This window comes from Bidens hawaiensis, unplaced genomic scaffold (genome assembly GCF_021521415.1).
Source record: "Bidens hawaiensis isolate Kalapana, Puna unplaced genomic scaffold, B.hawaiensis_p1.1 tig00030170_1, whole genome shotgun sequence".
NCBI classification, from domain to species: Eukaryota; Viridiplantae; Streptophyta; class Magnoliopsida; order Asterales; family Asteraceae; genus Bidens; species Bidens hawaiensis.
The window spans coordinates 52275-67576 of record NW_027505170.1 but is presented as its reverse complement, the minus strand read 5'-3'; the positions used below and the strand labels follow the sequence as shown (position 1 = coordinate 67576).

Genomic DNA, 15302 nt, shown 5'->3' with positions numbered 1-15302 from the left:
CTACAAAGAGTTCTCCATGAAGCCTTGCCTTGTAGCATATCACCTCCCGAAGAAGATGAAAGCCGAAGGAAACAAGGGGTGCATATTATATATGTTGTACCACAAGATATGAATTAGTAAGTAACAAAACAAAAATTAAAGAGGGTTGTTGTTTGATAATTATGAACCTTGAAGGTTTGAGAATGGTGTTCTTAGTTTGAGAGAGAAAAGATATGAAATGAGTAAGAAGAAATGAAGAGGATAGGCTTGTATATATAGGGTATTGGTCAAAGTTGTTTTCCATGGTTTATATCAATACTTGCATGTGTTTTGAAATAAAGGTTTAAACAAGTCAAATAATACAAATAAGTAACAAAATACAAAAAGTAAGAGATGATTATGAAACATAAAAACCCATTGTTTTATATTATTGAAATATTCGATTTACAAATCGGGTTGGGTTTTGATACAAATACAAATATAAAAGGAGCGAAAATGACGAATGTTACAACAAAACTACATATACATATGCATAGGTACATATACATAGAAAATCTCTCATGATTACAAACAACATTCAAGCATCAAAGTGAAGATGAGAGATCAATATCAAAGAAGAGTAAGTGCTACAACCTCTTTTATTCTATTCTTGTATTAGTTAAGGGAGCATCACCACATGTTGTCTAATGATTGTACTAATGACCTAAGAGGGGGAACACTATTGATATAGTGTTATATCTAGTGAGGATACACTATGTCAATATCTTAACATAGTGAAAATTTGATGACCTTGTAAAGGCTCACTATCTTGACATAGTGGGTTGAAAAAAGGTGATCACTACCTTGGACTAGTGAAACGTGTATTTGGTGACCCCTACCGTTTAGGGAGACGTCTATGAAGGAAACCCTCGATAAAAAGATTGGGGAGAAGACTAGAATGGATTTAAGATTCACTTGAAAATTTATAAATCGGTCATGTCATATATATCCTTAAACTATTTACTTATTACATTTTTATAATTATGTTGTTGAGCGATTGTGGTAGTGAGGTTGTGATTTTGGATGATGGTTGTTGTTGTGAAGGTGTAGCAACGATAACAATGGTTGTGAATGGTGGTCAGTTGTGGTGGTTGTGGTAGAAACAACGATGGTGGCTATATGATGGTTGCTTGTGGTGATGTGTTGTGATAGGGACTTTGGATTTAGATCTGATTGTTATTGAAAGTAGTGGTTAGAAAGCTTGTAAGAGTATAAAGGTTTTGGATTTGTTGGCATCGGTGGTTGGCCGCTCCATAGGTGGTTGTGACCATGTCCTTATTCGTGCATCTCACATGCTTGGATACAAATTGAAGACTCATTTTAAACTAAGTTCTCACCCCTTTCTCTACAACATTTACACATACACACTTCAAGGTTAATCTCTTCTATTATTCAAGTCTAATCAAACTTTATTTATCTAGAGAAGATGTCAAATTATCTTGATATATTGAGATTAAGAAGACCTGTAAACTCTACCTTGACGGGTGGTGGTGGTGGCAGACGGGGAGTGGGTGGTGGAAGGTGGTGGATGATGGGTGATGGTGGTGGTGGTGGACAATGGGTGTTGGTTGTGTGTGGTCTTTTAACCCTTTGCAGACCTTAGAAGATCTCAAAAGTGGATAAGTCTGCACCAAAAAGAGCTAGCACATACGTTTTTTTTAATGAAACGTTTTCGAGAAAACAAAAAATCTGCAGATAGCAATGTCTGCGCGGCGCAGACAATACAAGCTACACAAACTTTTTTTCAGAAAAACAAAAAACACCATTTAACATCCAACTTGAATATTCATTTTACAAAACAAATTTTTAATCATTAAATTATAAATATATGCTTCACAGTTGATCATTTTTATAAAATCAATCCATATATCTATTGATTTTTTTTTAAAATTTTCATATAAATTTATAAATGATAAACATAAGCTTTAAATCTATCTATTTATTTTTTTCCATTAATTTACTAAACTATAATGTAAGGATAGATATAACAATTACTTTCATATATAATAAAGTTTACCATCTTTAGTTTTTTTTTTATTTTTTTTTTCATATATATCAATTATTGTTTTGGGTTTTTTGTGGAACTTAAATCTGATTGTTACAGATAAAAAGTTGGTAAATAGATTGTTTGGTACAAGTTAACTACATCTGGCTCAATATTTGTTACGTGTCAAAAAAGAGTAATATGAGTATTTTTTTGAAGTTTGAGAATGCAATAGATTTATTGTCAAAATTGTTACTCAAAATTGTTACGGGTTCAAAGTTTGAACTTGAAAATGTCAAACAAGTTTATAGCCAAAATTCTTTCAAATATACATATATAATACTGAGAATGAAATTTCCAATAGATAGGGCGTTCTCGGGTATGTTTTTGCACTTGCATTATTCTTATTTTTTTATTAAGTTCATTCTTTATTTGAAAGAAATCATTTTGTAATATAAATTAAATAAATTTATGTACACATATTATAGATACAAACATAAATGTAATACATTTTTTATATACATTAGAATATGGGTAATGGGGGTGGTTGGAGGGGCGCGGTCCAGGTGGATGGTGATGTGGCTCGCGAACACCGCTATACCCATCAAGTGAGCATGGGCGCGGACGAGCACCGTGGTTGGGACCGCGGGAGCGTTGTAGCCGTTAGAGGAGAGTTGACTGGTCAAATTATCTGTTGGCCAGTCAATATATATATATAATATTTTTTACCTATAAATACAAATCCACACACATACTTTATAAAAACTCAAACCACACTGTCCCTCTACCAAAACTTCTATTTCTCCCCATATTTATAAATGGCATCGTCGTCATCGTCTTCCTATTCTACCGAAGGAGACGAACTCATTAGTCAAGCGGTTCAAACGACGATAAGCTTTTTGATAGATAAAAAACGCCCCCGAGCCCTATTATTCCGGCAACCAGGTATTCGTGATCGAAAGACTGCTAACGAAACTTTTATACGTCATTATTTTAGTCCCAATCCCACATATGGTGAGGATAGTTTTAGAACCCGTTTTCGAATGACAAAACGATTATTCATGCGTCTAGCAAATGACTTGCAGGAGCACTTTGAGTATTTCCAACAAAGGGATGACGTTAGAGGTAAGCCCAGGTTCACGACTACTCAAAAAATTACCGCCGCTCTTCGGCAACTAGCGTATGGTGTTGGATCGAACATGTTGGACGAGTATCTATAAATGGCTAAAAAGACCGGACGCGATGCGCTTAACCACTTTTGTAGAGGTATATAGTTTTAATATTATTTTATTATTTACGTTTGTTAATATATTGTTTAAATATTTATATAACTTATATAATTTTAATAATTATATTCAGGGGTCATATCGCTATACAAGCGGAGATACTTACGTAGACCAACAATGTATGCTATCCAACGCATATACGAGGTGCACGGTGAAAAGCATGGTTTCCCCCGGATGCTCAGGAGCCTTGATTTTATGCATGTTGGTTGGGCTATGTGTCCTACTGCTTGGCGAGGTCAATTCCATCGAGGTGATCACCCCGACCCTACTATTGTACTTGAGGCGGTGGTGTCACAGGATCTTTGGTTTTGGCATGCGTTCTTTGGGGTTGCCGTGTCTAATAATGACCTCAATGTTATCGATCAATCACCGATAATCGATGACCTTATCGACGGGGTTGAACCCCCTCAAGATTTTTTTGCAAATGGAGAACATTTCAAGTACGGGTACTACCTCGTTGATGGTATTTACAACGAATGGGGGATACTTGTTCAAGCTTACGCGTCTCCAATTTCTGACAAACGAAAGTACTTCACGAAGAAACAAGAATCGGCAAGGAAAGATATTGAAAGGGCGTTTGGAGTCCTAAAGAAAAGATGGGCAATGTTGGCGAATCCAATAAGATTTTGGACAAGGGAGAAGATAACAGAAGTCGTCATCACGTGTATAATCCTACATAACATGATACTAGAAGGCGAGGGTCACGCTAGGGGTGTTCAAGAAACCCAAAATCCGAAAAAACCGAAATCCAAACTGAAACCGAAACCCAAATAAACCGATCCGAATTCTTATTCAGATATTCGAATCGGATCAATCCGAATATCCGAATAAGTAATTCGGATTCGGCTATGGAATTTTAAAAAATTCGGATTGTTCGGATTATTCGGATATCTGATTAATCCGAATAAAAAACATGTTTTTATTGGTATTTTCCGGTTTGGTATATATGTTAGACTATTATTTGAAGTTTAAACTTTAAATTTATTTTAAGAGTAATTCGTATTTTCCGGTTTGTATGTTTATTGTGGTTCTAAACTATTAAATGTTAGGAACAAAAAGATAGAAAACGATTTTAGCTTTATTTCGGATTATTCGGATATTATCCGAATCCGATCCGAATTGAATTCGGATAGATTCGGATCGGATAGGAATATTCCTAATTCGGATCGGATCGGATTTCGTATATGGTCTAAAAGTTTCAAATCCGAATAACCCAAACCGAATAACCCGAATAATCCGTTATCCGATCCGATGAACACCCCTAGGTCACGCTATTTGTAAAAACTACCAAGGTGATATTCCAAGACAAGAATCGACGATCACCAATGAACATCGACTCGACAACATAAATATCATCAAGAGCCGTGAGTTACACGGCAACGTTCGACATGAGTTGGTCGAGCATTTGTGGGATAGAAGACCCGATATTGTATTAGACTAGTATCAATGTAATATTTTATATTATTATTAATGTAATGTTTTATATTATTATTTAATGTATTATTTAAAATAATTAAATAAATAAAAAACTGGATCAATCCCTTGATCACCTGGACCACTACACACTATAGGGCTTGGTTGAGGGGCTTGATCCATGACCATGTCATCGCCTACGTGTCGGGTTTTGATTGGATCAATTGGGGCTCAACCAAGCCCCATTACCCTTAGCCTTATGTGGTTATTTACTTTATTTATAACTTTATTATTTGGATTATCCTGTATGTTACACGAGCTCTAAAGCTAGTTACGCATATATATGAAACCTTAGTTGTTCGTTAAAGAAAAACTATTTAGATTTATATATTTTGAGACTATGATTGATTTTCTTTATACATGAACATAATGTGTTGTCTGATTTGAGTAGCGGTAGACATCGTTTTGGGATGGATGAACCAATTTCCAACCTGACTGAGTCCCAACTCAAGCAGGTTTGGTTCAAGACCCTCCCCGTCAGTTCGTAATCTCATTCTCTCAAATTGGTTTGAACCCGATCCGATTTAAATACATGGAAAAAAAACCATTTCACCCGATTCAAATTGGTATGAGATATAACCCGTTTTGAACGTGTTGTATCGGAGTCAATATTATTCTGGTAAAAACCTAAAAGCCAAATGGGCCAGCAGCGGATTGAAATCCGAAAACCTAAAAATGGTTTGTTGGATGACTCGCAAACAACTGGTGAATCACACCACCCACAAACACAACAACGTAAAACCCTTCACCACTACGTTAAACCCTCCCTCCGATTGACAATGCAATCCTCTCATTCAATCTCCAATACACCAGTTCAGGTACGCCTAACCTTCTTCATCTAGGGCCTCCATATATATTTCAATTCTATTCAATTCAATTAACCCAGATATGATTCTGATCTGAGATTCGAAAATAAAATATGCTCTCGCTGCGCCTAGGCCGCAGATTAACAACCATTGCTGCAGCAGCACCCTCCATTACATCCTCCAATAATAATATTAACATAACCGCAAACGATATTAAGAAACCCCTCATTTTAGACCAGCCTGCCCTAATTAAGCTTAAGGCTGAAAGAAACCCTCATAACTTATTTCAACTGTTCAAGGCTAATGCCACCAACCGGGCTGTGATCGAAAGCCAGTACGCCTTTGATGACACCGTTTCCAGGTTAGCTGGTGCCGGTCGGTTTGATTACATTGAGGACTTACTCGAGCATCAGAAGACGCTGAAGCAGGGTCGTCGTGAAGGCTTTGTCATGAGGATTATTATGCTGTATGGAAAAGCTGGAATGACTAAACATGCTGTTCGTACTTACAAAGATATGCATTTGTATGGCTGTAGTCGCACGGTTAAGTCGCTTAATGCTGTTCTTAAGGTTTTGGCTCAAACGGGGGATTTGGAGGCCTTCGACTCGTTTTTTGGCGACATTCGTTTGCAATATGATGTTAAATTCGATGTTGTTTCTTTAAACATCGTGATAGACGCGTTTTGTCGAATGGGTATGCCTGATAAAGCTTGTATCTTGATGGGAAATATAGAAACATCAGGGATCAGACCGGATGTGGTCACGTATACGACTCTAATATCTGCTTTTTATAAACTGAATCGAGTGGAAATCGGGAATGGTATTTGGAATCTTATGGTGATGAGAGGTTGTTTACCGAATCTTGCGACTTTCAACGCTCGGGTTCAGTTTTTGGTGTCGAGAGGACGCGCGTGGCAGGCTAATAGTTTAATGGGAATGATGAGGTATATTGGAGTAACGCCTGATGAGGTTACGTTTAATTTGGTGATAAAAGGGTTTTGCAGAGCGGGCTATCTTGATATGGCGAAAAGGGTTTATTCTGCTTTACATGATGAAGGTTATAAACCAAATGCTAGAATTTATCAAACAATGATGCATTATTTATGTAGAGAAGGTGAGTTTGATGCCGCGTATACAATGTGCAAAAATAGTATGGAAAATAATTGGTTTCCGAGTGTTGATAGCATTTATCAACTACTTCAAGGGTTGCAGAGTATTGGGAAGGTAAACAAGGCTAGGGTTATTATAAGTTTGGTGCGTAAACGAACACCTTCATTTTCTGAAAAGCAGTTGAGAATAATGGAATCTTTTTTGAAAAAGAGTTGACATTGGTGTAGAAAAGCTGGTGTTTTTTGTATAGTTTTTGAAACGGTTAGTTGGAGATTCGTTTATGATGGATAATTATCCACGAAAGAGATAGTCTAGCATGTTAGGTGAATTTGTTGTACCATCTTAATAAGATTTTAGATGGGAATTTGACAATAGCCAACTTGAGTTCTTAAAAGTTTTGTCCTTTTTACCTTTCTCGTATAAGTTAAAATTTTTATATATCGTTATTGCAATTTTACTATGTTGTTAGATGGCTGCTGTCGTAACGTTGATTAAGCCGGGCAAACTGGACTGGTCGGTGTGTTTGGGTGACGTCGCCAAAGTAGGTTTAGGTCAGTACGGTCTGCGTCAATGAATTCTGATAAAACGGGTTGTTTTAAAAAAGTATCAATATGGTTTGGGTCAAAATGAGTTCTGGCCAAAATGGAGTCAAGTTGAAATGAGTCATTTAAGAAAAAGAAATACCAAAATAGTTTCACCTGATGTATTTTTATGATGCTCATGGCGACGATGGAGGTGGCGGTGGCAGTGAAGTTGCAGCGGTGTTGGTGGTGGCGACAATGGGTATGTGGTGGAGACAAACAGTGGTCATGGGTGGTGCCAACCCATTCGGGCCCTTTTAAGTTAGGAAGTTATAAAATAGTTTGTCGTTTTGACTTGTTGTCTGATTTGGGTGGATTGAAATGAACCCTTTACAATTGATTTTTGCTCAAATTAGCCCATGCATATATATTTTTAATAGTAATGTGTATCCAAGTTATCATTTTGTATGGGTGGTGGATACCCTAATGAATATTTTGTAACAAGCATATTATTGCATGCTTGTGATGGTAAAAGACCTGTTAAAGACTAAGACTGGATGCTTATTTGTTATTATTCATTAGTATGACACCCACTCAGATGACAAGTTACGAATAAAAGATGAAAGGTTGGCAGTGAAGATTGAAGAACAAGGAAACAAGGCAATCTGAAGGAGGGGCATATACGTAATTTCAAAGGTTCGTACGCTTTCAGCATTCTTTCGTTTCACTAGTTATTAGTATTATTGTTATTATATTCATCAATGTTTTAACTGCAACTGTTAATGTGGGTATAGCCACTTGTTACCTGTTAAATAAATCAGATTACTGGAGTATCAATGCATGATAAAAACCTATGAATGATAATATAATAAACTTGTTTAACAGTACGTTAATTCTTTTTTTTTTCTTGAACTCTTTACATATTATCATGTGACTATTAGGATGCAATTTCTTGCATGCATATACACTATGAACTTAAGCATATATCTTTCTTTAGTTATATTATAAATCTGTGTATTCCTTGTTAGACCAACTCTGTTATGAACTTGTAGATCTGCATTTTTCCCATTTGACCAATCCTGATAACACCAATCTTGAAGTTGGATCTCCCTGTGATTCGGTTGTGTTGTGCGCCGTCATAAAAGATAAGGCATGGATGAGTACTACCCATCACATGACATGGTTATTGCTGCAACTGATGTGATTTAAGGTATTTGTTTAGTTTTGGGTTTCACCATATTCGTTGTTGGGGGCTAATTTGAACAGCAGTTGGCCTTTCTATAGTGTACCGTTGAATATGTGTATATCTAGTGTTATAAGCATAATTTCAACTTTTTATATGTCTGGGTATGTATGTTGTTACATTGGGTGGTTTAACAATTTATTCAGATTCAAGGACTTATAATTGACCAGTGGTTTCAACCGTATGTGAGATATTTTGTGGTTCTCGAATTTCTTGGGTTGAACAAGGCTCCTATCTAGAGATGTTCAACGAAACCGGTTCCTGGAACCGAACTGGTGGACCCGAACCGGACCCGAACCGGTTCCTACCCGTTTTTTGTAGGAACCGGACCCTATCTGATTCAACCCGATGATCCGTGACCGGTTCTTGCATTTTTGAGTGGGGGCGGGTAGGAACCGGAACCGGTTCCTAACCGGTTCTAGCCGTTGGATCGAATATAGCTGTTGGAAATCGTTTTTTAGGCCGTTTTTTGACCGTTGGGGTCAAAAATAGCCGTTGGATCGAACAGGAACCGGGTTAGGAACCGGTAAGAACCGGTTAGATAGGTTAGGGGTCCGAGGGTGGGAGAACCGGTTCGGTTCCCTAACCGGTTCGAGCCTGGAACCGGTTTTAAAAGGGGGTTTTGAATATAGGAACCGGTTAGGAACCGGTTCCGGTTCCTAGTCCCAAACCGTTTTGAACATGCCTACTCCTATCTGCCGTGTTCATGATAAATTCTTTTTATTTTTGAACTGACTTGTCGAGAAATAAACGCGTGCGTTATCTTTAACTTTGATCTTTAAGAACAACTCTTTATCATTGGTAACTTCATTCAACGAGTAACTTGTATCAACAAGTTCCTTCGCCAGTAAAAAAAGTTTCTTCTTCAACAATGATTTGTTACCAGTAGCAATTTACTCTTGTGGTAACTAGTTGCCATCTAGATGTGCACAAAAAACCGGTTCCGTACCCGACCGCAGAACCGGTTCCAGTTTCTACCCGGTATACCCTATACCCGGAAAACCCTACCGGTTCTCTCTTTTGTTTCAGAAATCGGTTCCTACTCGGTTCTGGTTCCAACTCAGTTCCATTTCGTACCCGGAATAATCGGTTCCACCGGGTATTGCATTAAATGAGATGCATACTTGAATTATAGCTGTTGGAACCGCTTCCAATGGCATTATAGCCGTTTTAGGACTGTTGGAACCTGTTTTAGAGATCCTACAATTATATAACATTGGTTTTGATACATTTTGTACCGGTTTTTAAGAAACCGTTTTAGGACCGTTGGAACCATAAAATACCCGATTTGTGCACGTATAGTTGCCATCATTAGCAACTTGTTTCTTTAGTGGTAAGGAGATCTTATGCGGTAACTCTTTGTTAACACGTCTTACGCACTTTTTGTCCACAATCACTAACTCTCTTTGACAAGAGCTTCTTTACCATCACTCAATACTGGAGAGTTTTGTAATAATCTTAGAAAATAATATAATCACAACAAAGTAAACTTAAAAGTAAAAACACTTGAGAAATTAAATAAAGTTACATGATTACCAAAGAGTTAAAAGGGTGTCAAAGGTCACTATTTTAAATATATTATCGACAATTATTTTTTCGATGAGTGCAAATTTTTTGAAATGTTAATTGTTTAAATTTAGAAGAGTGTTCGCAATAGCATGTAAAAAAATGTTTAAATTTACATATAGTATTCTTCCCCTAAATTCATCTAGTTTTTCCTTATATTTGCATATGCACATTATATGAGTTATTATCAATAGCATAAACCATGTAAGACACTGTGTGGGATTTGAACTGATCACAACTGGTTATATTACAATATTGTCGGTTCTCAGGTCTTGAGAATACCATTGAACGATTCCGGGTCGGGTATGGTCTGTTTGCTCCTATATGGAAGAGCATAAATCACCGAATTGATCGGTTATTTAGAATATGATCGGTTCATACCATCAAACAGGTCCACATATAAATTTGATTTTCTTTGAAAAAAGATGTGTCAATATGACGTGGCATTGTATAATTTACAAATGTGCAAAATCCAAAAGAAACAAAGATAAGCTTTGATCACAAACCACCGGTCATTCCGATGGCAATTCAACACTCCTACCCTTACCGGACTTACATGACTCAACAAAACCCCGGTGACCGGAAAGACACCTCGCCCACAACCGCCGACCAATTCAGACGACGGCTTCTAACCGGCATTGGCTCAGCTTCTTTAGTCGCCGTCGGCGCTAACTTCGCCGGAACCACGAGTTTTCTCCTCGGCCTGTCGCCGGAATATTCCCGGAATCTCAAACTGGATGTGCTTTATCCCATCAAAGGCTACAGTCGGTGCATTCATTCTGAACAAGGATTTGGTAATTAATTAATTAATAATGTTTTATCATATGTTAATGCTTGACTCGTTGACCTCTTTTGTACTGGTTTATAGAATTTATGTACCCACAAAATTGGGTTGGAGATCAGACATTATTGTACAGAGCAGCTGGGAAGGCAGAGATGGAAAGATCACTAGACCCGCCGCCTCTGAACCGTCGTAGGAATGTGAACGAACCGGTTGTTGCCTTCGGGCCGCCAGGCTCGACTGGAGAATTGAATGTTAGCGTTATCGTTTCCCCTGTTTCGCTCAATTTCTCGTAAGTTGCATGTTACTTCAAGTGTAAACGAGCCGAGTCTGAGCTTGGCTTGTTTCGAGCTCTAGTTATAAAGCTTGAGATCGACTTGCAAGTAACGAGCTCGGTTTGGGGCTGGCTTGTTTTATTTATATTTATAATTACTTTATACAAATTTATAAATATATCTTTATACATACCATAATATAAATTACTGATATCATAATTTTATATAATAATAATAGTTATTATTGACTAAAAAAACATTTGTCATATAAGCGGTCCACGTCACTTAATATTTCCACATAATTGTTCACGCAAGCAGCCACATCATCACAAACTAACGGCGTTAGACTGCGTTTAGAAAAAAAAGAAGCTTGGTGGAGGAAAAATGGTTGAAAGTTGGGCCTGTCCTGGTACATTTCTTAAGTTGGGCTTAGCGCCAATCAATAGTCAAAATTGGGATTATAAATCCAATATCCCTGTAATATATTAACTTAGAATTATATAATTAATAGGTTGGTTAAACTTGCGAGCATACTTCAGCTTGATGGGTGAAGCTTAGACTCGTTATTAATAAAGCAAGCTTATATTTATGCTCAGTCTCAAGCTCAAGCTTGTTAAAACTCAAATTCTTTTCAAGCTTTTAGCGAGTCGACTGTGAGTAGCTCACGAGCGAGTTACTCATTGAACCTCTACGCTAAACAAAAATGAAATGTAAAGTTGACCTAAAAAGTCAAACACGTTTTTTTTAAAACATCAAATTTGATCATGCGTCAATAAAAGGTTTTTAACCATACTTTGCAACAAAATTTTATGTGGGGACATTGAAGATTGATTAGAAAATGAAATAGTTAAGTTTGACTTAAAAAGTCAAGATTCTTACTTCTTAGTTCTTACATTATATTGCCAATTACGCCTATGAGTTATTGTTGATAGAATTGAAGCATTTGGAGGTCCGGAGGAAGTAGGAGAAGCTATTGTACGGACGATCACAGGATCAAGCCGACAGCCTGACGTTAAAGGAACGCTTATAAAGTCAAACCTTAGAGAAGATGACACGAAGAAAGTCAAATACTATGTGTTGGAATTCATGGTAGAAAGCCCTTTGTTTAGGCGGCACAATGTGGCTGTTTGTTGCGCTCGTGGTGGTTGTTTATTCACTCTCAATGCACAAACACCGGAATCTTCATGGCCCGAGCTGAAGTCGGACTTTTACCAGATTGCGGATTCTTTTAGCCTAACTTTATAGTCCATGAATGTGTGGGTTAGCGGATAGACTAATAACACTTTTTGCCTTGATAATGCAGTTGAAACATGAAAGTGAATACAACTCACACACCTTGTATCATGGTGTGGATACTGTTCGGTTAAGTTGACTTGTTAATCTGGTTAACTTAAATTAATAAAGTTTCTCTAAAATTGTGAGTTGTCTTGTAGGATTTGGTCAGTTATCCAAGGTCAATTAAAAACTGAAAACTTGGATTATAAAGTTGCAAAATAAAATGATAAAATTGGATCAACATGTCCAGTTGATTGAGTATGAATAAAGAATCCATGAATGATGATAGACAAGTAGATTTCTAATTTCTAATCGTAACTAAATCTTCAATTTTTGTTTTGATTTGTAGCGAATATACTGAAGCAAAATAGATAACTATTGAAAATTTTAAAGACAAAGATCAAGGCACATAATCCTCTCCTACTAATTTAGTCAATATTGTTATTTAATGCAATCCCTTGATTTATGTTATCTTGTATGTAAAAACGTATTATAAATGCGTCGTAATATCAAAAGCATTTATGTGGTGAAATTACATATTTTCACACGGTATAGAGTCTATCTACGATTCTTTTTCATTCCAACCCTTTAACCATAGTTGTTGCTCTAAAAAATATTCTTTCTAATGTCCTCCCAAACTAAATTCCTCCCTTCCAATGAACACCTTCCTTCAAATATCAAGCTCTCTCCCACAAACTTTCTACAATGGAAAAACCAAATCAAACCCTTCCTCCTCTTTCGGGGCTGGTGTCGTTTTGTTAATGGCACAATCCCGCATCTCCAAAAACACTAACTGTTGACGAAATAATAAACCCCAATCCCAACTATGCTCTGGTTTCAAACCGATCAGCGGGTCCTCTTACTCATTCAATCTTCACTCACAGAAGAAGCCGTGTCTGAAGTCTTATGTCTCTCATCTACTCATGATGTCTGGCAAGCATTTGAATCGACTTATAACTATTATTCATTGGGGAGAGCACAAAATCTTAAAGACACCCAAGACAACCAAAATAGGGAACTCTTTTGTTGTTGTTTTTGAGCGAAAATTCAAGGCAATTTGTGATCAAATGGCTGCAATTGGAAAGCCGCTTTCGGACTCCGATAAAACTCATTAGTTTCTTTGTGGTTTAGGACCAACCTTCGAATCGTTCTCCATGACACATCACGCTGTACGACCTCCTCCTCCTTTTCATGACCTTCTCTCTAAAGCCAAGGGACACGGGATATTTCTTGCTTCTCTTCGTGGGCCTGAACCTGCTCCGGTTTCCTTTACTTCCCATGAAACTTTTGCTCGCTCAAACGATTGAGGTCGCAGTCGTTTTAGTAGAGGATATTCCGGCAGTTTAATGAACTCTCGTGGGCGAGGTCGTCAACCTCCTGAATGCCAGTTATGTCGCACAAATGGGCACTTCGCAAATGCACGCCCAAATCTAAAAAGTTTTGCTCATTAGTCATCCTATTCAGCTGCAAATCTTGCTCAAGCATTCTATGCGGACTGTAAAATCTCCGCTTCCAAACCGGATTGGTGCGTTGACTCTGGTGCTACAAATCATATGACACCATCAACTTCTCATGTTGACTTGTTGACCTCTTATCAAGGAAATGAGAAGGTTGCCTTCGGTAGTGCTAATATTCTTCTAATCTCTCGTATTAGTACTCTTCCCATTAATCCGCACTTAAAATTAAACGATGTTCTAATTGTCCCTAATCTTAAGAAAAACTTACTCTCCTTTATCAAGCTTACAAATGATTAATCAATTGATTTCTTATTTTCTCGATCTTATTTTGTCATTCAGGATTCCGTCACAAAGACCGTTATAGCAAAATGGATACATAAGGACGGATTCTCTGTCTTGAGCCTCTATTTCGAGTACTTGACCATTCTTTCTTCTTCAAAAGCATCGTTTGAACTTTTTAACATCCTACTTTCGATGATAATAAATAAAAAGAAATTTCGTTTACTTAAGGGTGTGTTATTATTTAGTTAAGTTAAATAAATAATAAAGTGTGGGCTTGGACAATAAAAGATGGAAGAAGGGATGGTTATGGGTCTTAGGTCCATGGGCTTAAGGGTATATAAACTCCCTTAAACCTCCCTAAAACCCTCATTTCCATCTTCTAGCCTCCATACACACTCAAAAACACACACAAACACTCTCATTCATTATGGATTAGATTTAAATCTGAACCAAGAAGGGTTTGTGTTAGATCTTCGCTATACAAACAAGTAAAACGTCCATAATCGCACGTTGGAGCTAACCCGTAGCCACAATATGCCAAAAAGGTACGTTTTATATATAAAGGTTTAGTTTTTGAAGACGATTTGCCCTAAGATTCGATACAAAGGCAAATCGGGCCTTATTAAGTAGGAAAGTTATAAACTTGGACGTAAACGAGGTGTTTGGAATGAAATGGGACAAATGGGTGACGTATGGACCGTGTTAACGCAAGGAAACGATGTTGTATAGACCAACGCTCGTTCCTTATGCAAAGCGGGCAAAACGAGTCAAAAGGAAAGGCTGGGAAGTGATGAAAATCTAACCCATATTTGAATCGGGTCCTTAAGAAGCCCTATTCAAAGAAGAAGTAATCGAATAGCACGAGAAATGTGATCGAGAATGACCAGAAAAAGTAATCGAATCGAATGGGTGATTCGATTCGATTAGAATTTCCATTCTATTAGAATCTGCCATTCGATTAGAATTGAGAATTCGATTAGTTCAGACTTGAGTTTTTTGATGAAATTTTAATAAAGGAATGTTAATGAAAATAAAAATTTTCGAAGCTGACCTGGCAGCTCGATCCCAGACAGGGGCTCTGTGTGACATTCGTCAATTTTGGGTCTCGATTTGTATTCGTTTATTATGTAAACCGACCCGTTCTGTAAACCGAAGCTTATGATATAATCAAAATGATGGATTGTATGTTATAATATTGTTTTACACTTGTTGGGTCTTGAAAACAT

General features: G+C 37.2%; 2 protein-coding genes across 2 annotated transcripts; both read left to right on the top strand.

Moving 5' to 3' along the window:
- The first annotated feature begins 5680 nt into the window (after positions 1-5680).
- LOC143611207 (pentatricopeptide repeat-containing protein At1g80150, mitochondrial-like) lies at positions 5681-7402 on the top strand. The gene has a single exon (XM_077085466.1). It carries the CDS (start codon positions 5681-5683, stop codon positions 6890-6892), a length of 1212 nt encoding a protein of 403 aa, XP_076941581.1. The 3' UTR covers positions 6893-7402.
- Positions 7403-10479: 3077 nt separating this feature from the next.
- LOC143611208 (psbP domain-containing protein 7, chloroplastic-like) lies at positions 10480-12389 on the top strand. Its single transcript, XM_077085467.1, has 3 exons — positions 10480-10800; positions 10875-11079; positions 11995-12389. The coding sequence occupies exons 1-3, from the start codon at positions 10527-10529 to the stop codon at positions 12305-12307; spliced, it is 792 nt and encodes a 263-aa protein (XP_076941582.1). The 5' UTR covers positions 10480-10526; the 3' UTR covers positions 12308-12389.
- The last annotated feature ends 2913 nt before the right edge of the window (positions 12390-15302 follow it).